Source organism: Ochotona princeps, chromosome X (assembly GCF_030435755.1).
Source record: "Ochotona princeps isolate mOchPri1 chromosome X, mOchPri1.hap1, whole genome shotgun sequence".
Classification (NCBI taxonomy): domain Eukaryota; kingdom Metazoa; phylum Chordata; class Mammalia; order Lagomorpha; family Ochotonidae; genus Ochotona; species Ochotona princeps.
In genome coordinates this window covers 97,268,675-97,295,342 of record NC_080865.1, presented here as the reverse complement: position 1 = coordinate 97,295,342, position 26,668 = coordinate 97,268,675, and the positions used below count along the sequence as shown (strand labels likewise).

The window sequence follows — 26,668 nt, the reverse complement described above, 5'->3', positions numbered from 1 at the left end:
TGCCCTTTCTCAGACAGATAGATAACATCACTCACAGCATTTGTTTTACATGGAAAGCAAAATTCATCCTCCCAATACAGCACAGCAGGAATGAAGGTGAGGAACAACAGTGTGGAAGTCTTCATGAAGAATCCAAAAGAGGTAAGAGGAGATGCAGACAAATGGGTTTGAAACCCAGAAAGCCCAACATCCAGCCTGCTTTCCCTTGGAGGGTAAATCTGAGTAGAGTAACACGAGGAGTCCAGAGACATGCAGAAGACCCAGAGAAAGATGAGGACATTCTGGTTACCAAGAAAATGAGAACTAGAAGGCATAGTTAAGATCTTTAGCAATGAAATTAAAGCAGGGAAAATAAATACAGCTAGTTTACTGAAAATTTTAGTATAATTTTTGCTTTCTATTTTTTATTTTTTGCTTTATAACAGTAGCATAAATGTTGCTACTTGAAAGATTGACATTCAGACCAGAGAGGGTATAACTAAGAAGCCGTTGAACTTGACTGGACAATAAGATGCTGGACTCTATGTTTGGTATACGCTTGCAATGGGGGAATCTCAACTGAACTTGAACTGTGGTTATGCAACAAGGTGGAGGAATCCACCATGGTGGGAGGGTTTGGGGAGGGGTGGGGAGAATCCCAGTACCTATGAAACTGTGTCACATAATACAATGTAATTAATGAATTAAAAATAATAAATTTAAAAAAAAAGAAAAAAAGATTGACATTGTATCTACTCAAATGACATAAAATTCAGAATTTCAATCTGATGAAATTAAATAAATCATTCAATTTCTTAATTTTCACATAAGGAAGATGAAATCTAGAGCATATAAATGTTTTGTACACAGAGAAATTAGTTAACAGACACAACTGACATCTACTGCATCTCAATTTAGGGCTCGCTCCTTAGCAAGACATACATAATTGTTCATTCTTTTTATCAGAATTGCTTAATCATTTTGTGTCCCACTCCAATAATGTGTCACACTCTTCTCTGGAAATAGAGACACCCATAACAAAGGCAAAAGTCTCTACCTTTCAAGGTTGGCAATTTTGCCCTAAAAGGTTCATCTGACCTGCAAAACCCATATTTTATATGGATGCTGATTTCAATCCTGGCTGTTCCACTTCTGATCCATTTCCCTACCTGTGGCCTAGGAAAGCAGCAGCAGTCCTTGACCTCTGTATCCACACGGGAGACCAGGATGAAGCTTCTCCCTTCATCCTGTCTCAGTCCCCACCTTTGTGGCCATTTGGGGAGTGAACCAGTAGATGGAGGCTCTCTGTTTCTCTCCTCCCTCTCTAACTTTGCCTTTACAATAAATAAAATTAATCTTTTAAAAATAGTTGGTCTAAATTCTACTTAAAAGCGAATTTCTCCTTAAAAGAGAAATTTCTTAAAAGAGAAATTCTCCTTAAGAGAATTTGCTCTGCGCTTTGTGCATGCTGATGTGTTATTTTGTGCATGTTTGCATACTTGTGCATGATTATATCCTGTAATGAGAAATAATTGGAAACAAAATGGCAAATACTTTCTAAAGTAGGACAGACTAAATACTTGCTGCAGAGTGCCACACTGAATTGCAAATGCTAGAGACTGAGCCAGTAAGAACTATATGAAATAAAAATAAAGCAAGCACCAACAGAGCTATTAATTAATTCAAGGTTGGATTTGCTTGTTAAGGGGAGTTTGCATCTCTATTACTGCTGGGAAGAGAGCCATTTTTAACAGCTTTTGATGGCATCCTGCCTGACTCTTAGACCTAAATGTTGGCTTGGGTGAGATAAAATTTTAATTAATCGATCAGCAATGATGGAGGATGCTGTCATCTGCTATTATTTTGAAGTAGTAGAAAGTAGTTGAAATGAGGCTATACGGTATCTAATAGGCTTGTTAATTTTCACATATGAATTGCAACCTCTTTCTGAGTCCTTTTGAAGCTCCTTCCCCTTCCTGAACCCATTCTCATAAAACCTAAGCTTTGCTTAAAAGACACAGACCACTTACACCCATTCATCCTTTGTATCCAACCAACATTTGTTTCATTCTCTCCTCTATCAGCCTTCTTCCTTATGGAAGAATGGCCCCTCCTCCCCTCCCAATCAAGCACTGCATTCTCCACTTCATCCTTTATAACCACATTGTGCACCCAACTTCCTCAAGTGATTTCTCTTTCTAGAATCTTGAGCTTCTCTTTTCTATAAAATTCATTCCCCCCCCCCTAAGGATTTTTTATTTGAGAAGCAGAGAGTGGGAAAGACATACACAGAGATAAAGAGCTTTTCAATCTGTTGATTCATTCCCCAAGTGGTCACAATGGCCAGGACTGAGACCAAGCCAAAGGTAAGAGCCAGGAGCTTCATCCAGATTACCCACATGAATGGCAGGGGCATGATGCGCTTGGGCCATCTTCTGCTGTGTTCCCAGCTCATTAGCAGGGAGCTGCATCAGTAGCAGAACAGATGGGAGTCAAACTGGTGCCCACATGGGATGCTGGTGTTCCAGGCAGCTGCTTAAACCACAACATTAAAACATTGGTCCTCACTCTTTGTCATGAAAACATGTATATGTATCCTTCAGTCTGGAGAAGAAAAACTGCTTAATCTTGATAGCCCTGCTTACCATTATGCAAGCTTCTGTGTCTTTCTTCCATCATCAAGCTTTGCAAATGAACAGTATATGTCTTTTAACTATAATCTAGTTTGCATTGTAAATACCACTGTAACTGCATTCCTAAAACTCCTGTAGTATCTCTGAAGGATTACATGAAACACCTTTTCCCAGTTCTGATTTCCCTTGACCAGGAGCAGAGTTTGGAGGTTTGCAAGATCTTTTTCCATGCTCTAATACCACACCTTATTGTTACTCCAACATAGTGAAAACTGAACTCACAATTTTCCTTATCAATGGTTTCTGAATTATTTTATGCATATGACACACAGTAAGCTGTATGGGAACAGTGATTACATCTCTTATGGTCACTACTATATCTCAATCATACCACTTAAGTATATCAATATTCAACAGATATTTGTTTAGCAGAATAAACATTCTGTTGCTAAATGAGCCTTAACTTCATAGGGTCATACTGGATTTACCCATCTCCTTTGTTCTCTAAATTAAATTAATGGCCCATTATATCTTCATAAAGAGATTTTTGCAGCTACGAGTTTGGACAAGTTTCATAACCATTTAATTTTTTTATCCATAAAAAGGACAACAGTACTTGCCTTGTCAGGTTACTGAGTATGAGATAATGTGTCTAATTTGCTCATCACAGTGATTGGCTCATAGTATATGTTACCTAAATGATAGCTATCTAAACTACTTTTCACTATGCCCCATATTGTTCCCCTGGGGAGGTCAATTTACTATTTATTATTTATTTTTATTGGAAGTCAGATATACAGAGAGGAGGAGAGACAGAGAGGAAGATCCTCCATCCAATGATTCACTCCCCAAGAGACTGCAATGGCCAGTGCTGTGCTGATCCAAAGTCAGGAGCCAGGAGCCTCTTCTGAGTCTCCCATGCAGGTGCAGGGCCCCAAGCCTTTGTGCTGTCCTCCACTGCTTTCCCAGGCCACAAGCAGGGAGCTGCATGGGAAGTGGGACACCTGGGATTAGAACTGGAGCCCATATGGGATCCTGGCACATGCAAGGCAAGGACTTTAGCCACTAGGCTACCGTGCTGGGACCAATTTACTATTTTTACTTAAGGATTTATTTATTTTTATTGCAAAGCGAGATATATACAGAGGAGGAAAGATAGAGAGGAAGATCTTCCGTCTGATGATTCACTCCCCAACTGGCCACAACAGCCAGAGCTTCACTGATTCGAAGCCAGGAGTCTGGAGTTCTTCTGTGTCTCCCGTGTGGGTGCAGGGTCCCAAGCCTTTGGGCCGTCCTCCACTGCTTTCCCAGGCCACAAGCAGGGAGCTAGCTGCATGGGAAGTGGAGCTGACAGGATTAGAATCAGTGCCCATATGGGATCCTGGTGCGTTCAAGGTGAGGACTTTAGCCACTAGGCCACCACGCAAGGCCCAATTTACTGTTTATTTTTAAAGACTCCTTTGATTATTTGAAAGGCAGAGCAAGAGACAGAAAGAGGGAAACAGAAAGAGAAAACAAACTTTCACCCACTGGCTAATTCCCCAAGTTTCTACAACAGCCGGGCCTAGCCAGACCAAAACTATTAGCCTGAATTCCTTCATGGGCTCCCGCAGCAGAGCCTGGGGCCCAAGCACTTACGCCATTTTTCTGCTGCCTTTCCAGGTGCACTAGCAGAAAGCTGGATCCAAAGCACTGTGGCCAGGACTCCAGTGGCACTCTGATCGTGGACACCAGCCTCACAAGCACGACTAAACTTGATCCACTCCCACAATGCCAGCCGCACTATTTATGTGTGTAAAGGACTTGTCTATTGGGAACAGCACCATACTGTGGCATAGCAAGTTAAGCTTCTCACAGCATCTCATATGGGCGCTGAGTCAAGTCCTAGAGGCTCCATTTTTGATCCAGCTCCCTGCTAATGTCCCGGGAAGGCAGAGGAGAATGGCTCAAGACCTTGCACTCCTGCCACCATGTGGGAGACACAGAGGAAGCTCCAGGCTCCTGGCTGCTGATTAGCCAAGCTTAGCTGTTGTGGCCATTTGGGGAGTGAAGATGTGTGTGTGTGTTCTTCTCTCTCTGTAATTCTGCCTTTCATATAAAAATAAATCTTTCAAAAGACTTGTTGATTCTATTATGAGGGAAGGAGAGAGAGGGAGAACACAGATTTAAAAATCTTATAAAGCAAAAGATTTTAGCTGTTTTTCTTGTATTCATTTTTGCATTTCTATATAGGATAGTTTTTAGATAAACGGTATTTCCTTCCTTTTATGGAAGACAGAAATTTACATTTTTGACAAAAGAATCTTCTCCAACTCTTTCTTCCTTCATCCTTCAAAGGATTTCTAACTTAGTAAATCAATAATGCATTGTTTTAATTATTAGGTTTATATAAATGTCTGTCACCATGGAGCCAAAGTATATTTTTTCCTGATTCATTCATTTTGTTAACAATGTTGTGGCTTCCCAGATTTAAGACTTGTGTCCCCTCTCCCCCTGGCATATTAGCTTCACTTTCTATATGTCTATCACTAATCTCACAATACTGTAAAACCTTTCTGAGTACTATTCTTTGCCTGGGCAAACAAATCAGTAATCTGTTTCCTATTTCTGTTTTCCTCTAGCACTGGCCTCCCTGGACCCTCCGTCTTCCTATCTCCATTTCTGTCTGCTGAGTCACTCCCAAATGGCAGCAGCAGCCAGAGCTGGGAAGGCTGAAGGCAGAAGCCAGGAGCTCCAGCCTTGGATACCACAAGGGTGGCAGGGGCCCAATTACTTGGCCCATGTTCTTCTGCCTTCCCAGGCACATAGGCAGGAAGCTGCCACAGAAGCAGAGCAAGGACTCTATCAGGCATTCCAATAGCAGATATTAGAGTCACCAGCCATGACTTAACCCTCCGTACTGCATGCTGGGCCTACAAGCTATTTTTTTCATGTAATAATGTACTACATATTTAGAAATTCAGTTATAATACTTACACAGAAAAAAAAATACAAGCGCCTTATGTGTTTCTTTGGCACTTTCAAAATGTGTTGGCAGAGGCATGTACTTATCATTATTGTAAAGGTTTTTTGCTATTTACCTCCTTATGCCTAAATAAAATAATCATACTGATATATACTAACTTATGAGAGAGAAAGATTTCGGATTCTTAAACCATGGCCTTTGTAACTTTTCCTCTACCTTTCTGCTGTGATTTTAAAAGCCAATCCTTTTAATTGTCAAGTCTAGAACTTTTCCTGCATTTGATTTCATGATTACTAGAATACATCTTCTGCTTTTTGAGAAGCAATACACTATTAGATCATTCTCAGTGCCTTGGACTTCTGCCATTCTCCAGGATTACTAACCTCCTCTGTCAGTACACTGGGATGTAATTAATACGGGCTATTTGGAGCACAGTAACAGGCAGCTCTGATCTCATCTGAGGAAGTGACATTTCAGCTGAAATCAGAGGGATGCACAGGAAAGGCAGGTGCAAATGCTGTCTGGAAACAAAAGGAGCTCTGGTTCCTCAAGAATTGAAAGGTGGAGGGAGGTGAAGCCAGAGGAATGACAGGGAGGAGCTGAGATGCAGGCGTGGGGCGGAGAACTGGGGGGCCGGCTAAGCGTTAAGGCAGGAGCTTTGACTCATCCTAGGAGCAATGGGAAGCTATGGAAAAGTCATAAACAAGGGACTGATTTTATGGCTTTCTATTGGCTGCAGTGTGGAGAAGGCTAATGCTTTGGAAGATATAAGTAAAATGGATTTCAAATGACATCAATCTTGAAGGGGGAAATGACATTTCACACAAGCCAAAGGTATTCTTATAAGATACATTTGAAAGTTTGTTAAGGATAGTTGGATGTTTTCATTTTGAGAATAACAGGATGATGTCATATATTCAGTTTCTAATAGATTCAGTTTTCCTTTCTTCCTGTTTTTTCCCCTTTTTGGTAGTAGAAGTGATTTATTTTCTTCAGTGTTCTACTCCTACTAAACAACTAATCTGCTGACCAGCCCGCTGATCTCAGAAGCAGTTTGCTTTTTTCCTTCACAATTGTGGCTTGCATCTTGTGTCCTAGTGCTTGCTCTGCTCATTTCCACAGACTCCGAGTAAGTTGAGGTAGATGGTAGAGCAATAGGGGAGGGGTGGAAGGTAGGGGAGGGGTGGGAGGTGGGGGAGGATGTAATAAAGAAGGGCTCTCAAGTGGCTTGCACAGAAATCAGTCAACACATTGTAAGTCAGAGAGCTCTCTCCTCCACAAGGCAGCAAACATTCTGGTCAGGCTGCTTGTAAAGACAGAAGACTCCTCTGAATTCCTACCTGCTGGAGACTGGCTTGTGCTGCAAATCACTGGCCAACTGGAAGGCTGGAATGTGTCCCTCATCCTGCTGGTTCAAGCAACAGGCTGCTTTGTTTATGGAGTTGGCCAAATGAAAATTTCGGTCTGCCCATGAGCTGCTTTTCATACTTGACAGCAACAGCTTCTGCTCCCGCAACACCTGAGTTTTCTTTAGAAACTGAAGAGGCACTGAAAAGAACAAAAATAATTCTTGTTTTAGAAACACTTCACAAAAGGTGACTTTAAAGAGTATGTGTTAGAGTAGCTCTAATTTCAGGTTCGTTTGCATGTGGAAAAAATCAACTGCATACATTTCATGCCTTCTGAGCAAAGGTTGATTTGTGCGGAATTGGATTTTTATAGTCAAACAGATTAGTCAAGACACATGAGTGTAGGTGTTGTACTGAAATAAATTAGCACAGAGTGGAATTATAACAACAAATGAAAATACGACAATTAATACTGCTGTATCTTGGGAGTTCTAAAATCCCTATGTTTAATCTGCTACAACGTGATAATGAAGAAATCTGCGAAAATACTGAAAAAAGGAATATAAGTCAGTATTTTTATGTTATTGTGCTTGGCTGTTAAAATATTTTTGCATTTGTTTAACAAAATTGAATATGAAAATGTATTATTTATTACAAAGCACTTGAATCTCAAAGTGTCTATTTCCTATACTTATTTTTACTGATAGATGCATTTCACTGATAAGAACTTCAAACTTAAGCCTGGAAAGTATGACAGAACCCAGGTCCTATATCAGTATCTAGAATAATGCTTGCCACATACCAATTGTTCAAAAGCAAGTGAATGAAATTATAGTAGTTGCTGTATTCAGCAAAATAGAAAAAGACTCCTCCATTTTAAAAGGATATTTTTGAAGTAGTAGAGGAAATTTCACATCCATTTGTCAATGTCTTAATATTTGATTAAGATACATTTAGCAAAGATCTTAAAAAAATCATTAAATGCAAAAGGAATTGTCATAGAGGATTTCAATTGTCTGAAGGTTGTAATTGTTTGAAGGACAGCTTGGGAACAAGCACTGTCACCTGCATTTGCAATTTGGGGGGAACAGGCTCTCCCCAAATTCTGTTGGTTATAAGAATAAAGCTTTCACTTCCGAGACTTTCCGAAGACCCTTTCTGGGTTTAACTTTTATTCCAGTCGCCCCCAGCCAGCCATCCTGGGTGTCTGCCAGGCCTGTTTGTTCTTTTTCTTAGCTGGTCCTGAACTTTCTCAACGACCTCTCCCTTGCCCTCGGACTTTGGTACTCTGGAAGGCTGGGGAAGTTTTCCCAGACCGCTTTTACAGATGCAAATGCTTGCCCTGATTTCCTGCAGCACTTGGAACTTCCACTCCAGCAGATTGAAGACGTTGTTTTCGCTTATTTCTAGCCTGTAACTAGATTGCTACTACCTGTTGGGAAGGTCTTTTAGGAACTGTCTTTACGTCCAGGCCCCACACAGCACCAGGTACAGAGAAAATGCCCGGGAAAGGTTTAAGCGCTGGCCTCTAAGCCCAGAGGGGACAGCGAGCAGCGGCAGCGCCTCCCAGCAGTAATTACAGGCCCTTGGCTCCCCTCGGGCGGCCTCTGGTTATCTGGGCTTTGTCCTCAGCTCTGCGGTGGTAGGAGACTGTGGCAGGGCCAAGTCGGCTGGACATAGAGCTCTGAACAGTCTCCTTCACTTATTTCTTCTTCACATTAACAGAACAATCTGAAGTTCTCCAGCAGGCTCAGGCCCCGCCTTAGCGGGAGGCGCAAAGGGAGTGGGGTTCGGGTTGGCGCAGTGGGAGTAGGGAAGGGGGACATGCTCAGTCTTAACTGAGCTTTCATTTTTCATTTTTCAAGTTTCTCAAATTCGTGTTCTACACGAGGGCCCGAGTGCGTAGAGAGCTTCCCGGAGCGCAAAATTCGCGTTCTAGGGAAGCCACCCTGCATTCGGGGCTTTGTCTAATTTATCGGTTTCCGAAATCATTTCCCACCGCTAGGAAAGCTTCCGAGCGCTTCTGGGCGTCCACATACAGAGAGTGCAGAGTTCCGCAGTTGGGCAGAAACGATTTCAGCCGCTTCCTCCTTCCACCTTCCACCTCACGGGCAAACCCCGGCCGGGCGAGTGGGGGAGCTCCCAGCTTGCTTTATGCAGCGACGAGTAGTGGAGCGGTTGGACTACAACTCCCAGGCTGCTTTGGGAGCGATGCGAACGAGGAGCCGCGCGGGAGGGGTTTGGGGTAGCGGGGTGGTGGCAGGGAAATCCCGCCCCGCTGCGCAGCAGCAACGACACAAAGCCTGACTTTCCAATCTTGCAGAGAAGGTGGAAGTACGGAGGCTTCCGTAGGGAGGCAGAGCGAGAGGAGGGAGAAGCGCGAAGGTGGGAGAGGCAAAGAACAAGCGCTCACCTTTCGGGGCAGAGCAGGAGCCCGCTGGGCTGAGTGCCCCCGCCCCGCCCTCGCCGGGGTCTCCGCCCGCCCCTTCTCGCCCCGAGCCCGGCCCCTCCTCCCAGCCGGGAAGCTGCGAGAGCCCGGCCGTTTCGCGGGCACTGGGCGGGCGGGCTGCGTTCAGGCTCCCCAGCCCGGCTGCGGGACGAGAACGCGGGGCTCGAGGAGGAGCTGCGAGGGAAGCGGCGCGGCGGACGAGTGAGGGGCCGGGTGAGGAGAGAGCCGTGCTTCCGGACAGACACAGGCGCGGTAGTGGCGGGCTGAGGCGAGGTGGGGCACGGCGCTCCCTCGTGCCCCGAGGAGCGGCCGCCCAGGCGAGCGGGGACGCAGCTGTGGTGGCTCAGCGCCGGGCTAGCGTGCGCCCCGTGGAGGAGCTGCCGGGCCCCGCGTCCGCGGCTCCGCCAGCCCGCCCCCGCGCGCCCCGCTCCTCGGGCTGAGCCAGGGGGAGCCTCGGGGCCGCCGCCCCCGGGAGCGAGGCGGGGCGGCGGGCGCTAGGGCGTGGGCGGCAGGGGCCCGAGGGGGCGGAGAAGCGCCGGGAGCCCGAGGGGGCAGGCGGCGGGCAGGCGGGCGGCCGAGCAGCCCGCTCCGCTGCCGCCTTCGAGCCGCCGGCCCCCCGCCGCAGTGTGTCTCGTGGACGGCGTCCTCCCGGAGAGCCCTGGAGCAGCCCCGCGCAGCGCCCGGCAGCCTTGGACGCGATGTTCCGCCGGACCTTCAGCCGTTTTGTAAGTACTCTCGCCGCGGCTGTCCGCGTGCCGCTCGCCGTGCCCGCCGGCTCCCCGGGCGCCGCTGCCGGGCGGGCAGACGCCGCGGCCACCCTTTCCCCTTCGGATGGGACCGCGGCGCCCCGGCGGCCAGGGTGGGGAGGCGGGCCGGGCTCCCGGGGTCTCCCACCCCCCCGCCCCCGGGACGATCTGAGTGCCATGGGCTAACCCATCGAGCCGGGCGCTGGGGGAGCCGACCCCCGCGCCCCCCAATTGGCCAATTAGTCGAACATGGCGTTTTATGATGTGGGAGGAAGCTTTCTTTTGTCTCCTCTGCCGGGAGCACACGGAGGTAAACCTAGACCTGTCCGTGTGGCCCAAAAAGAGGAGCTGGGGGTGGGGTGCCCGGGAGTCGGGGGCTGGAGGCTGGGATGGCAGTCAACCCTTGCCCAGGGCTTGTCCCCGCGGGGAGCCTGGGGACTGGAGGCCAGGAGAACTTTGGGGAGCCAGCCTAGGAAGCTCCCTTGAGGGCATCGTGAGAGCGGGCTGGGTGGAGGTGCAGACGCGGGGTGGCCGCGCTGCTGCGCGGGGCGCCAGTTAGAGGCTTGGGCACAACGGGATGCCCGTGACACGGACCTCGGGGGAGGCCGGCGACACCGTCCCACCTTTCCCCCTGCCAGGCCCCAGGGAGGCGGCATTTCGTTGCCCTTGGACTTCAGTCAAGAGAAACGCGATTTTTTGCTGCTTTTTTGAGTCACCTGTTTACTGCTTAGATGGTACGTTTAAGAATGGAGAACAGGGGCCATTTACTTCCATGCTGACATTGCTAGCAACTCCCTTCGGGTCAGAAGGACATGGTGGGACTAGGATTTTTTTTATTTTTTGCCAAGGCTGCATCTACAAATTGAGATTTTTCTGTAGTGAAGCAAAAGGGCTGAGTGCCGAGCTCGGGCTCTCGCCGCCTCCTCTCAGAACACATGGGGGAACTTGCCAAGCTCATTCTCTTCTGGCAGTTGTTCTCAAATCGGAGCATTACTAATGTATTTTTCATACCAAGGGTGAACTGCTCTCCTTTTCCCCCCTGCATTGGAAAATTTCATAAATACACCGTGGCTGAAAGTACCACTTCCTATTTTAGGAGATGATTATCAGAATAGGGGTATGCCAGTGTTCTTGTAAAGGGAACCTCACCTGGAGACAAGCAGTGTGAAATTGGATTAGATCCTTACCCAGTGGCTCAAAGGAATTTCAGCGTCGTTAAAAAAAAAAAAAAAATGGCTTATTCAGGAGGCTTTCCTAAAATTTGATTCACATTTATCCTGGGAGTAAATGACCATTGTACTTCTTGGTTCTATTTTGCATAGATTCTTGTCATTTTGGATTGTTGTTTAGGGGTGAAAGAGCAGGGACAGTGATGGAGAATGCAACGTAATCTTTCATAAAATCTTTTCCTGTGGCACTCCTGTTACACAGCTGGGTTGTTGAAATCCCGTTCTTTAAAAAGAGCATTTGAGCGTTTCAAACTGAACAAGCCAAGAACTGGACTAAAAGCCCCCTTTGCTTCCCTTTTGACTAAGAGTGAGTGAGGGGTGGGGAGAATCCCAGTACCTATGAAACTGTGTCACATAATACAATGTAATTAATGAATTAAAAATAATAAATAAATAAATAAAAAGAGTGAGTGAGCTGCATTGGCCCGGACTGTAGTCATTAGGCAGGGCTGGCTCAGGAAAGCTGGCCATGCAGTAGAATCTGCAGCAGTTGTTGAAGTGCCAGCCTGCAGGCTGGAGAGCAGTACTCCGCATCTTCAGCCAAGCTCTCTGCGGAGAGTCACCGGGGTTACACCTAAGGGAGCCTTGACCTCATTGTCTCGCTTTCTCCTGCACAGCCATGACTGTGGTAAGTCCTGGGCAGCTGTAGCAGTACAGTAGTAGCTGGGAGGTTCTTTGTAGCTGTGTTTAATCCCTGGGCCTAGAATAAGGAATTAAACAGCACACTATGGAATGGAATGAAAAGTATCCTCCATGAGTCATTGCTACAAAAGGCTTTAGAATTTCGGTAGTAGGGGCAAACTTTGAGATTCCTTAGATCAGTGAAGCACATGCATCTCCTTCGAGGCTGAGATTCCTTCAGGGGTACTCCCTGTTAGGTGTTTTTGAAATTGGCTTTGAATGTGGGTTGTACTTGTTGGTCGTTGAAAACTAAAGAACTAACTGTTAGAAAAGGACTTTGTTGACATTGTAAAATCTAATCTGGGAAGTGCAAATCTCGTAGGAGTCTTATCTGCCTTAGCTCAGTGGTGTTTGCTAGGTAGTGTTAAAAATGCTACCATGCAGTGCCCAGGGTTTTCCAATTCCAAGTTGAAACAGTGCTTCATTATGTTTTTGAAAGACGTGTCCTAGACATCGTTGCCATGTGTTACCTCATCCCTTCCTTTCTGATGAATTAATATTTTTCTCTTGACAGTTTTTATTGTAGACAAAAAATCGGCTTTGATATACAGCATTTCAGGAGTTAGGCATGTAGGGGGTATATTGAAAGATTTGAGTTGGCTATCTGCAATAAAAGCGTCTCATATCCCTATGTCCCCATAAGTATAGTAATAGTAGTGGCTTTGCCCAAACAGTTGTGTTTCCTTCAGAGGCACAGTTAAGCAGAAATATGGGCTAGTTGAGACTTCTGTGTCATGAACTTTTGTGTGATTCTGTATCTCTTAAACTTAGTAATTTTCCAGTGGTGATAATATCATTTTCACATAAGTTAAAAGACTTATTGAGAGTCTGAATGAAAATCCTGACTTTTTGGCTTATTAAATTATTTCATGCTAAAATATTCAAATCAGACGTTTTGTAAGGGGAATTAGCCAACTAGATATTTCTGGCTTAGCTTGTTGGAGAGTAATATATAACAGTTACACATTTCTGCACATTTAATAATGGGAAAATGTAAATTGATATCTAATGCTGAAAGCTCTCAAAACTGCTCTTGGTCCATAAATATACAGCGTATTGTAATCCTGTCACACAGAATACATCTCAACAGGGAAAGACATCCACTATTGCAAAGAAATTAGACCACAGAAGCAGTAATAAAATTCAAATTGAGACAGAAGCTTCGAAATAAGAATTGATGAAATACGTGGCTTATTTACTACTGGATTCCGGGTAAGGCAGAGCTCAATGAAGTAGTATGTGAGGGCAATTAACACAAAATTCGGATAATGGCGGCTTCTTCCCTCCAAAGCAGGAATATTTTTGGCTTGTTGCTTAAGTTATCAGAGTAATTTATCTTATTTTATTCCACTGTTCTGATAACCTTGCAACGATGCTGCTGGACCTGGCAAATATTGACTTTATTATATTTAGAAATGTATTCGAATGTGTTTCACAATATTTTTGCATTTCCACACACTTTATTAAATGGTCTCTGTCTTGACTCGTATCAGTTCATACACATCTAGCTTTAACACCTGAGCTTGATATTATCTAAAATAAACATTTTTATTTTATTGGATTTTAATTACCTTTTAACTTATGTGGCTTTCTAGACCAGTCTTTCTCAACCAGGACAGAATTAAGCTGTAATACTATAAGGCATGTGTTGTAATAAATTCTGCACAACTGGAGGAGAGACCTAGTTGAAAAAAGATTTTCTTAGACTGAAAGCAGCTGGGGGAAGGGGCAGTTCACAGTGCGTCCTTAACTTCTAGTGCAGTGCCCGATGCCCACTGAATACTTATTCAGAGTATTTGTTGAATTAATGATTTTTGTTTATTTCATATAAATAATATCCCTGGGGCAGGTGTCGTAGTAGAATGGGTTAAGCTGCTACATGTCGTATGGGTCAAGACCAGCTGCTCCAGGTCTGATCCAGCGCCCTTCTAATGCACCTGGGCACGCCCCAGAAGGCGGCCTGAGAGCTCGGGGCCTGCAGCCGCGGGAGACGCCCAGGTGGGGCTCCTTGCTTTGGGTTGGCCACTGCGGCAGTGAACCAGCAGCAGATGGAAAATTTCTGTGTCTCTCTCTCTCTTTGCCTTTCCAAAAAAAAAAAAAGCCTTTACTCAAAACTACTTTATAGTATATGTCTTTTTACCCAAAATTATTGGAAAAAGTTTTAATTATTTGAGATATGCCACATATTATTTTTGAATTAGAATAAAACTTAATACTGAAGGTATACTAACAACTATTTGTCTTTCTTGATGATTAATCCATTTTTGCATTCTGCAAATAGTCACTGAGCACGCACTGTGTGCTGGGGACACGTGTGAACAAAAGGAAAGGGTTCTTGTCTTCAGGAGCTTTGCTTACCTGCACATGCGTGACTGCAGAGAGGCCGCCGTAGCTCTCCGATACACTTGTGAATGCAGAATTTGATTTTTTCAAATAAGTTACTCTTATATTCTTGGCATTTCTGTAAATCAAAAATAGATTATACAATTTGAGTTGTTTTTCTGTTTGCCTGTTAGACGAAAGTGAGTCGGTTGCATTTTGCGCCTCCTATGACGCATCCATTAGCAGATAAGTGTGATGCTGACACTGTGCATGGAAGGTGAGAAATCTATTTGGGAATGAACCACTAAAAACTTGAAATAAAAGTTCACACGTGTGGAAACAGGTTTGTCGCCCTCTCCCCTCACTTCCTCTCCCCCCTTATCTGCCTTATACTGACTAAGCAACATAAAACTCTGAAGGCCTCCTTAAAACCTGTTGTAAAAATGTTCTCTGTTTTTCTTTTATCTACGGTGAGTACTTTTGGATGCCAGTGCATCGTAGTTTCCAGCATTCGTAAGGGACTTTAAACACAAGTGAAGGTTTCTAGTTAAGCTTGTTTCCTCCTAGTCGCTGGTTGACTACTTAATGAGCAGTGAGTTCTGGGAGGTAGAGCTTGGCCTGTGCCTCCTGGAAAAAGCACAGCTAACCTCCCTGTGTCCGCATGATATGTGACCAAGTAGCCCATTGAGTGAATTCAAATACTGATTTTTTTTTGAGTGATGGAAAAAAAATCAAAGCTGACTTCTTGTATAGCACGATCAATCAGTTCTCAGAGTGGTGAATGCATGGGATACAAAAGTGAAATACTGTTTTTCAAGGTAGTAGTTTTGTGTATATCAATAGTGCTTTATTTTAAAAGATTTTATTTATTTGAAAGGCAGAGTTATAGGGAGAGCGGTGTCGACAGAAAGAGATCTTCCAACCACTAGTTCACTCCGCAAATGGCCACAACAGCCAGGGCCGGGCCCTGCTGAAAGCAGGAGCTAGAAACTCCACCTGGGTGTCCCAGCTGGGAAGCAGGGCACCAAGCACCCAAGCCATCTTCCCCTGTGTCCTCAGACTCAGCAGGATGCTGGATCTCAAGTGGAGCAGCTGGGATTTGTTCCAAAAGTCATATGGGATGCCAGTGTGACAGGCAGTGGCTTAACTCATTGTACCACAAAGGCTACATTAGCACTTCATACAGATGAGCTTTGTATGTCTGAAATCCTTGATATTGGAGGAATTTTTCTGATTGGGTAGACAAAGGTTTCTGGATTCCACAAATAAATTTGGTGCTGCTCTGGAGTTGATTTCTGTTCATGTAATTTTATCTTTCTGGCCTGATGTAAGAGTGACCAATGGTATTCATTAAACATATTAGCACAATTATAGTGTATGGTAACACTGCAGCAGCTTAATGATGAGTGAATACTCAGCAGTGCAGATAGGGGCGCAGGATGCCCTGTGGCAGCACATTGGCAGACAGCCCTCAATTACTGCAGTGTGTGGATGGATTGCTGGTTTGGCTGACTTCTTGATATGATGTGGCTTAAAGATGATATTGGGATCATGGGAATCCAGATTTTGATGATTAATCTGTGTTTGTGAAATGCAGACTTTCATTGATTTCTTGCCCCACGTTTATTTTATACAATGTGAGAGGGTTGATAGGGCCTGGTTCGAGCAGATATCATTTGTTTGTTTTTTTTTTTTAAGATTTATTTTATTTTTATTACAAAGTCAGACATACTGAGAGGAGGAGAGATAGAGAGGAAGTGGAGCTGCCGGGAGTAGAACCAGTGGCCATATGGGATCAAGGCAAGGACCTTAGCCACTAGGCCACGCAGCCAAGCCCGATATCATTTGTTTTTAAGGCTCCTCAGTTATATGTTGTCTTAAAATATTAAGGTGACGGTGCTTATCTAGACTTCCCTCTTCAATGAGTTATTGGAAAACTCAGAAGTGTTTTTGATAATGATTTTGCAGCTAGCACATCAGATATTCAATAAGTATTTGCTGAATTGTTTTGAACTAAATTGACCAGCGTCAGTAATAACAGGTGAAAGTGATCAGCAGCCACCATTTCTGCTGGGCTACCGAAATGTGAGTAGTACTGAAAATACTTCGGTGTAGAAGAACTATGCCATATTTATTTTAAATGAGAAAAAATAATTACAGGACGTTTCTGTTTTCCGTTTTCACCAGAAAGTTCATTTTTAACCTGTTCCCCTTTCTTGGGGATTCATAGCATGTTATGATTAGTATAGTGTCTTCAACTTCTAAACTTGTAAGCAAATTCAAATTCTTTTTGTTAAACTCAGTTGCTAACATATCAAATATCTGTTGAAAATCGGAGCTGTAGTGTTAACTAAGAGCTGTGTATCATTTAACTGAAACCAAATGTAAATGTGCAATACTTAGATTCAGTATGCCACGTAGTGTTCAGTGCTGGGAATGTAAGATACTTTTCTTTGTATCCAGTCACCACCAAGAGATGGATGCACCTATAGCAAGAAGCAGAGCAAACTAAAGTAACTGCACAACATGAAGTTTTTGGAAGCAGTTGTATCATGAAGGGTTAGCACATGTCCCAGGGATCCCATTTACAACTAGCTCAATACATTGTTCGCTGCTTGCTGTAGTTCATACATATCAAACTATTTCTCAAAAATGTGGTTTTTGGGCTATTTACATAAAAATTCGCTTCAATACTTAGTATGAGTTCAGATATGCGGTCATTAAATGTATAGAATCCAAATCTCAAATGACTGTTTCCAGGAAAGCATGCTTGAAACAAGCACTCTAGGTGGTTCATAGGTACAGTAAACTTTAAGAACAGTCATCATATAGTAAACACTAAGCTATTTCATTTCTGGTCATGTTCTAGTCACATTCCCATACCTCAATCTCTTCACCTACAGAATGGAGGTAAGGCTACCCATCTTACACAGTTGTTGGGGAAATGTTAGCTAGACTATCCCCCTACTATATCGGTAGGGTCACAGGTCCCTCCAAACATTCCCAGGTTGGACATCCGGGACTCAGCATATGGACACACCCATGGCTTGGTTTACTCTAGGGAAAGCATGCAAAAGAATCTGCAAAGGAAAAAAGCTATGTGGGAATAATCTGGGGGAAACCATATGAAAGCTTCCTGAGTCTTTTCCCTGCAAAGTCACACAGGGCAGATTTTACTCCTTACAATTTTGAGATTGTAGTAAATGTTTTCTAATGGGGCAGCTCATTAGATTCCCAGTGTCTAGGTTTTTATTGAGAGCCATTCACATTAGCACCCTCTATCTGGTATGTAACAAAATTTCAGATACCTAAACAGAAAGCAGGTATTTAGTGTAATCTGTATTGTTTGTACATTAGGTTCTGCAAGCCACTCTTATCAGGGTGATGGGAATCCTTCCAAAGTCGGCATGCTCAGACATGCCAAAGAACCAAGTTTGCAAGTAGGCTTTTTAAGAATAGCAATCTCAGGTATGTCATGCTATGTTTTCTCACACACTGATTTTATGAAATACTATATATATTTTTGTGTGTGAATTTACTTGCCCAAGAACTTCTAAACTCATCAAAAGCAGAGCTCAGACTGAGGCTTTCAGAAACCATAGCTTCTGATCATTTCTGTCCAGAGTCATGCATCTTAATTATGGGTCATTCTGTTCATGTTGCTGAAAACATTCACTGTTTGTCACTTGCAGCAGAAGAGCGGCCTGCGGTGGTAAATTGATGCAGCCAGTGGGGGAGCCAGGAAGTATTGATGTTTCTGCCAGGTTAGCGTCAACACTTGCTGGTTTCCTCTCTGGAGCATCACCAAGTTCGTGGATTTTCATTTACCCTGTGTTTTGGAATTTTGTTACTGTCCGTCCCTCCTTGTCCCATTCATTTGCCCATATTCACAGTATTGGTTTTCATGATTATCTCATCTCATTCTATACATGATTAGCTGTTAGCTCATAGGTACCTGATGAAAAAATCGTTGGGCTAACACAATTCCAAATAGTGAACGTACTGAAGAGCATTTTATCGAGGGAGATTATCTAGGGAAAGACAACAGAAAAAGCAAACAGCTAACTCATTTTTATGGTAATATTTACCAATACTTTATTCCAGGATAGCTTTTTGAGTTTTTTAGTCATGGAAAAGCCAGGACACATCTCTGTGGTTATTGATAAGTTTCAACCATTTTTATTTTTATCATGAAAGAAAATTAACTTCTGCTCTGGGTAAGAAATAAACAAGAAATTCATACTGGAAGAGGTGGTATCCTACAGATTGAGAAGAAGCATAAGCCAAATGGGGACTGTCATAAAATAACAGCTGTGTAGAGGAGACTGGAAGTTACACCTGCTGTGTAAGCAGTGGGGATGTTCTTGAAGCTTCACAACATAGGTTACAGTAGTATGGGTTAAGGGATGTTTAATGTACAGTTTGGCTCTTCTGAGAACATTTAGACGAATCCCAAGCTTTCTTTGAACATCTCATCTGTGCCCTGTGTGGTGCGATAAAGGTGTGTAAGTAGCTTGAAGTCTAGTGAGACAGAGGACAACACATGCAGGGCACTTTAAGCCCCAAACCATCATTGCCATCTTCTTGAGGGACACACTAGTAATTGCACTAGGTGTTCATATGGGTGTGCGAACTGTGGCTCAGCACAGTGGCTGGGGAGAACTTCATGAATCAAATTACGAGTGTATTTTACCTATGAGGATTCAAAAGGCTGAAAGCCATGGGATTTTAAGCATAGGCAATTAACCTGAGCAGTGCTGCAATTATTAATACAGTGAACAGCAAGGAAACCAGTCAGTTTCCAGGGCATAGCTTCCAGTTCCACATCAGTTCAGGGTAGTATGGCAAAGTGCCACGAACTAGTTTATAAATAACCGACTTTGTTTTGCTGAGGGTCCACTTTCTAGTTGATGACTACCATCTTTTTAATACATCCTCATATAACGGGAAAGAGGGGAAAGAAGTCTGGGGCTCATTCATGAGGGCCCCACCCATATTGCCTAATCTCAAGTTCTCTGCTTCCTAACACCCTCACATTGAGGGTTATGATTTCTACATATGATTTGGAGGTAGCCACATATATCTACTCTGTAATGAACTCAAAAGACCAAAAGTTTCATTTCCAGTGTGTTTCATCTCCTATGTTTACTGTAGCAAAATTAGTGTTTAAAAGAGGAAAGAGGGGCCCAACGCAGTAGCCTAGTGGCTAAAGTTCCTTGCCTTGCATGCGCCAGCATCCCATATGGGCCCCAGTTTTAATCCTGGTGGACCCACTTCCCATCCAGCTCCCTGCTTGTGACGATAAAAATAAATCTTTAAAAAAAAAAAAGAGGCACATCAGGCAAAATTTTGTACAGTGTGGCAAAGACCGTGAAATTGGAGGGACAACAGTGAGCTGCACATGGGCTGAGATGGGAGCGAATTCATATCAAGTTCAGTGCGTTGCACTGGTCCCACAAGGAAAATAATTCTAACACAAGAGCCCAGACCTGAAATCCACTGGAGAAAGTGACACACGTTCTTGATCTGCTGACCATTAGTTCAGGGGACTTCCTAGACCTCTTCTGGGTGGAACCTGAAGGATGCCTGAAATGAGTTGGCTCCCAGGTCAGTGCATGCGCAGTCCTGTTCCATAGACATCGCCTCTCTATACAAGTTGGTGCCTGATTCGGCTCTACTGGGGTCTGCATTTGTGCATTATGTGGGAGTATTTTGCAAATATCTTTAAGTTGGTGTCTTGTCTTTTTGCTAATTTTTTTGCATGTGTCTTTTCATAAACAGTTTCTCAATCTAGTCAATTTACTGGCTTCTTTTCTATGTTTATTGTTGCATGTATCTTATTTAATCCTTTCCTTTGTCTAAGTTGAAATATTAATCTGTTTATTTTTACTGGAAGTTTTAAAATTTGGCATGATTTTTTGAGGCTCTTTTTTCCAGGTGTTTAAAATGCAGGCATTGGACTGTTTTCTAGCATGTGATGTTTTACCATTGCATTCTGAATTAGATTTCAGATATATGGTCATTTTTCGGAGATTGCTGTGTTCTTTCAGTACTCTTTTCTTGGGTTAGGCTTCGTGTTCACTTCCGCTTCTGTTTCTTTCATTTCCCCAGCTTCTTCCTTCTGTTTCCTTCAGAACGTGTAACCAGCTGAATTCTGTGGCATTTTAGAATTTCTATATGGCAGTACTATTTTTAATGTAATTTTGATTTGGATAATTGTAGATACACATGCAATGCAACAAAAAATGCAGTGATCCAATGTACCTTTTATCTAGTTTCTCCCAGTGATGATTTTGGTTGCAAAATTGTAGTATAATATCACAACCAAGATACTGACATTAACAGCATTCACTGATGTTATCTCATTTCCCAATTTGTATTTACTCATGTGCCTAGCTTAGTTCAGTGCACTTTTATCCCTGTGTAGGCTGGCGTGTATTTGTGTATGTATATGTGCATATATGCACGTGCCACCTCAAGATACAAAGGAACCAGCATATAAAAACAGCGTTGTTTGAAGTTTATTTCACTGGGTATCCTCAGAATATTCCACAGTGCACAGTTTGGCTAGCGCCTAAAGAGTTCTATACAGGGACACTTCAAATTACATAATCCAAAAGCAAATGGTGACTTGAAACCTTGACCTTAGAAAGCGGAGTACTTTAATCCTAGATTTGAAGTCCAGGGAGGCCAGTTACCATGCCCTAAAAGTCTAATAGTCATTCATTTTGAATTGTATTTTCCCATATGAGCCTGCCATCTGGTAGAAATTGCTCATAGTACATCATACCAATAGGAATAATTAAATTGTAACTGCTTACAGGCAAATAAAAGTAGTGGAAAGGAAGAATTATAATACTAAGCAATTAACAAGGCAGGGGATGTACTAGCTACAATCTCAAAAGTGGATACTTTACATTGTCAGACTAGTGGTAGTCAAGGATGTTTGAAGGATATATTTATGGAGAACTAAATATGCTTTTACTCATGCATACCAAAATACTTAAATATTGATTTTTTTTCTAAAAGTGTATTTTTTTATTTGAAGATCATCAGTTCAGGTGGTGATTCCTCAGATGGCCACAGCAACCTTCTGGGCCAGGCTGAAGCCAGCATCTTCTTCTAGGCAGGGACGCAGACACAGGGGCCCTCAGCAGGGAGCTAATCAGAATGGACCAGCCAAGACATGAGCCACACTTGCGTGGGATGCCTGTGTCAACTTTATCTGCAACACCACAATGTTGGCCCCAAACATTGAATGTTTTTAGTACAATTCATTAATTCCTTTATTGGAATTTTATACATATTTTAATATGTATGTATGTATTTGAAAGGCAGAGTGACAGAGAGGGAGAGATATATATAGATATTTTCCATCCCTTGGTTTATTCTCCAAGTACCCACAACAGACAGGGCTAGTCAGTGCTAAGGGCAGGAACTCCGACTTGATCTCCCAAATGAGTGACAGGAACCCAAGTTGTCAGTACCCGGGCAGCGGCTTAACCTATTGTGCCACAGTGCTGACTCCTAAAATACTTTTAATTGATATGTGATTGTACGTGTTTGTGGAGTCAACTGGTAAATGAATACAATGTGTATTGACCAAGATAATCAGCATTTCCATTTCTTTAAACAACTGTCATTTCTTTATGTTTGAAGTCTTCAAATTCCTCTGTTCTGATTCTTTATAAAATACATAATATGCTGTTGTAAACCACAATCACTGTAGGGCAGAGTAAGATCTCCACCTTGCTTAATTCTTAGGTGGGCCATTTGGCTTGGTCTAGAAAGCAAATTAATACAGATTTGATTAACAAGAGAAAAGCACAAGTTTTAGTAAAATTTTACATGTGTAGGGGCTTCACACCGTTCACAGAAATGCAAATTGTGAAGAAGCCGCGCGTGATTGGAAAGGGTTCCGCACCCAAAGAACCATCTTCAATCCAGTTTCCCAGGAATTGTTTGATGTAACCTTGTCTGTGGAAGCCTTCAGAGACAGTGAAGTTCAAAGAAATAAGCAAACCATAGTACTTTTATAATTTAGACAAAGAACAATAAATTTGTAAGGAATGACGGGACAGATGGGTTTCTGGACGAGGGTTGTAAGTTCTAGAGATCCTGCCATGTGGGAAATGTAGAAGTTAGTGGAAGATAAGATTACTTCACAGAATCGGTTTATTCAGTTCCATTGCTGCCCACAATCACTAGTCAATAGTGGTTGGGACCATTTTCCAGCCGAGGTATTTGTAAGGCATGTTTCTCCAAGACACTTTTTGGATTGCTGCTGTGCAGGAAAAGATCAACCAAATGGCCTTTTCTGAAGTTATAGTTTCTCAAGTGAATTCATCTTGAAATAATCTGTATACCAAATCACTAACCTTTAGAATGGCATGTCTAACTCCTTTATCATCATATTGTGCAGTGGAGCACTCTAACTTTACCCAGCCTTCCACCATCCTTTGCTCCCCTGCCCCATTAGCTTTTCAGAATTAAGCACTGTATTAGGCAGTGGGAAATGAATGATAAATGAAAGGAAAGTAATTCATGTCTTTATAACCCTCATCTTATTGGTAATTTAGGAATCCAACAAATACTATAATCACATATTTTCATAAGTGCTATAAAACAAGTAGAATACAGAAGTAATAACAGAAATAGGATCTAAGGAGATGACATTTGAACTTACAACTGAAGGAATGAGGGATAAGTTCTGTAAATGGGTCTGAGAACGAACTGGCTTGTTCAAAGGACCAGAGTTGGACAAGAGCCAGGCTTATTAAAGAGCTGAAGGGGAGCTCATAGGGTTGAAAGGCCAGCTAAGTGGAGAAAGGGCGAGGTAGCATTGTGTAAGCATACTAAAGGAAGAAGTAACACCAGGGACACTGTTTGGGGAGCAGTTTGAATCCTATAATCTCAACTTCTTGAGGCCACGAAGGTGATTTGGAGATTTTAGGGGAACAGTAGTAACACAGTTGTCTACTTAACCCACACACACTGCGTGTCCTGTCATGTGCTAGGTCATGTGCTCTTTGGTAGGGATGCACTGGTGAGTTAAATAAGTCCTTACATTCTAATGTGGAAAGGCATTGTTATGTTACAGGGTAAAAATTATGTAACAATGAACTCCAAAATATGGTAGACAGGAAGATGTATCCATTTGTCTCTCTGGCATCACATTCCAAGGAAAGGAACTAGCAGCCTCTTTTTTTTTTTTTTGATTATTTATTATTTTTACTTCATTAATTACATTGTATTATGTGACACAGTTACATAGGTAATTGGGTTCTCCCCACCCCTCCCCACCCCTCCCCAAACCCTCCCACCATGGTGGATTCCTCCACCTTGTTGCATAACCACAGCTCAAGTTCAGTTGAGATTCCCCCATTGCAAGCGTATACCAAACATAGAGTCCAGCATCTTATTGTCCAGTCAAGTTCAACGGCTTCTTAGGTATACCCTCTCTGGTCTGAAGACAGAGCCAGCAGAGTATCATCCCAGTCAATTGAAAGCTCCAACATACCATCAGCAAAAATTCACATCATTATGGAATTGACATAGTAATGAGTAACCAATATGTTAAAAGTAAATGCGAGTTCCCAGCCACCTTCTGTGACCACCTCCCCTATACTTCAATTTTAGTTTATACACAACATATAACGTTCATAACATAACATGTTATACATAACATCATATCATCTTAAATTAAGGCAAACATGTGGTATTTAACCTTTTGGGATTGACTCATTTCCCTTAGCAATATGGTTTCCAGTTTGGCCCATTTGGCCACAAAGAACTGCATTTTGTTTTTTTTAATAGCTGAGTAGTATTCCATGGAGTAGATGAACCATAGCTTTCTTATCCAATCCTCTGTTGATGGGCATTTTGGTTGCTTCCATGTTTTTGCAATTACTGATTGTGCTGCTATGAGCATAGGAGTGCATGTTGGTTTCTCATAAAACAATTGTTCTGGATATATTCCTAGGAGTGCTATTGCTGGATCATACGGTATGTTGAATTTGAGTTGTTTGAATATTCTCCATACTGATTTCCAGAGAGGCTGTACCAGCCTGCAGCCCCACCAGCAGTGGAGTAGGGTTCCCTTTTCCCCACAACCTCGCCAGCAAGTGTTGTTGGTGCTTTTATTCATGTGGGCCAGTCTTACTGGCGTCAGGTGGTACCTCATTGATGTTTTAATTTGGATTTCCCTTATTGCCAGGGAACTTGAGCATTTTTTCACATGTTTATTTGCCATTTGGGTTTGTTCTTTTGTGAAGTGTTTGCCCATTTCCTGTGCCCATTTCTTGAGTGGCTTGTTTGTTTTGACATTTTGGTTGTTTTGTAGCTCTTTGTATATTCTGGAGATTAGCCCTCTATCACCTATGTAGTGTGCGAAGATCTTCTCCCATTTTGTGGGTTGCCTTTTTACTTTGTTGATTGTTTCTCTAGCTGTACAGAAGCTTCTTAGTTTGATGAGGTCCCAATTGTTTATTTTGGTCTTGATTTCTACTGCTTTTGGAGTCTTTTTTAGGAAGTGAGGGCCTACCCCTAAGTGTTGCAGTGTGTTTCCAACATTTTCTTCCAAAAGTTTGAAGGGTTCTGGATGTAGGTTTAGATCTGTTATCCATTTAGATCTGATCTTAGTGTATGGTGAGAGATGTGGATCTATCTTTTTGTTTCTGCAGGCTATTAACCAGTTGTCCCAACAGCATTTATTGAACAGACCTTCCCATTTGCCTGGATTGTCGTTTGTCTTTTTGTCAAAGATTATTTGGCTGTACCTGTTTGGGTTCCCTTCTGGTGTTTCTATTCAGCTCCATTGATCTTCCTCTCTATCTTTGTGCCAGTACCACGCTGTTTTGATAACCACTGCCCTATAGTATGTCCAGAGGTCCGGAACTGTGATTCCCCCTAGCAGCCTCTTTCTAAAGTAGAGTCCCTTGAGGATTTCCTAATGAATGGGTCAGTTCTGTCGTCAACATATTTTCAAAGTCTAACTAGCAGATAGGAAAAAAATGGAGTCTTTATGAGCTTTTTTAGGAAAATGTCAAGGAAGTTTCATATATTGCTATTTGTACACACATTCTAAGTGCAAAGAAATAGGGAAATGTAAAATATAGGTGCTCAGGAATAAGGGGCAATTAGTAGGCAGGGAGACAGACAATTATGATGTACTAGTGAAGAGTGATAAAGGGAAAATAAAGCAGAGAAGAAGGAGAATGCGAAGTGTCAGGGGAAGCATAACTGAATCTTAGACCTCTTCTGAAAGTTTTTAATTAGTGAAAAGGCACCACTGTGTAGCAGTTTCACTTAGAGCAAGCAATTCAAGAAAATCCAAAACAATTAATGCTACACTAATGAGTTATAGTGCCTGGACCCAGACCAGGGCATCAGTCTGGGATTTTGGAATGAAAGATTTTTACTTGCCTCTTTGGTACAGGTTAATCTTAGCTGCTGAGGAAGGGAATGACCAAGATCTCTTTGAAACACATGGTTGAGACTGTTGAATGTGCTTGGTTCATAGGAGTGTTGGGTAGGGAGTAGTTTAATTTTTAATAAGGATAAAAAATTATTTGTGATCTAGGTAGGTCAGCTCTTCAACTCTAGTGCATTTCAGTCAGCCATCCATATAGTTTTAAGGTTGTGGTGACCTAAAAGAATTGGAGTATTTTCATCTTTGTCTTAGATCGTTTAAATCTTGCTTAGTAGGCCTTTCAATTATAGAAAGCAGTGTTTTCCAATCATTGTTACTTTCTTTAATTATACATGAGTGCTGTTTTAAATATATTTTGAACATGAAATATGTAACAAAATTTTTAACTCATACTTTTTTAAAGTTTTTGTTGTTGGAGGGGGGAAGGCATAATTGGAGAGTAGGGAGAAGAGAGACAGACTTCCATGAGCTTGTTCACTCCTCAAATGACTGCAATGGTCAGGTTGAGGCCAGGCCAACGCAAGGAGCATGCAGTTTCTTCCGGATTTCCCACATGGATGAAGAGGTCCCACTGCTGCTTTCCTGGGAGCTGAATTGGGAGTGGATCAGCCAGTACTTGATGACACTATTGGGCTGCTGGTGTCACAGAGGCTTAGCCTGCTATGCCACAGTAAGGACCCCAGCTTTCTTCCTCCTCCTCCTCCCTCTTCATCTCTTATTTGGAACTAAAGAAAGCAATTTTCTTGTTTAAACACCTGCTTTTTCTAGTAGCCTTCCAACCTCCAATTTATGTTCCAAGATTGGGGATATACATTGTCTTGGAGAATTTCTTAATTTTGTAATTTCATTATCTTTCATTAAGAAACATTTTTTCTTATTTTCTC

The 26,668-nt window shown here is 42.7% G+C and overlaps 1 protein-coding gene across 7 annotated transcripts in view; it reads left to right on the top strand.

The window, feature by feature from the left end:
* Positions 1–9,162: 9,162 nt before the first annotated feature.
* Positions 9,163–26,668, top strand: part of ATP11C (ATPase phospholipid transporting 11C) — a 167,377-nt gene continuing 149,871 nt past the window's right edge. For 6 of the 7 annotated variants that reach the window (XM_058659047.1, XM_058659044.1, XM_058659040.1 and 3 more), the window contains exon 1: positions 9,947–10,100. In XM_058659047.1, the coding sequence (XP_058515030.1) occupies positions 10,074–10,100 (27 nt within the window). In that variant the 5' untranslated portion in view covers positions 9,947–10,073. Of the gene's footprint in view, positions 9,275–9,946; positions 10,101–26,668 lie in introns of those variants that run through there. The other variant, XM_058659041.1, reaches the window with a different exon arrangement.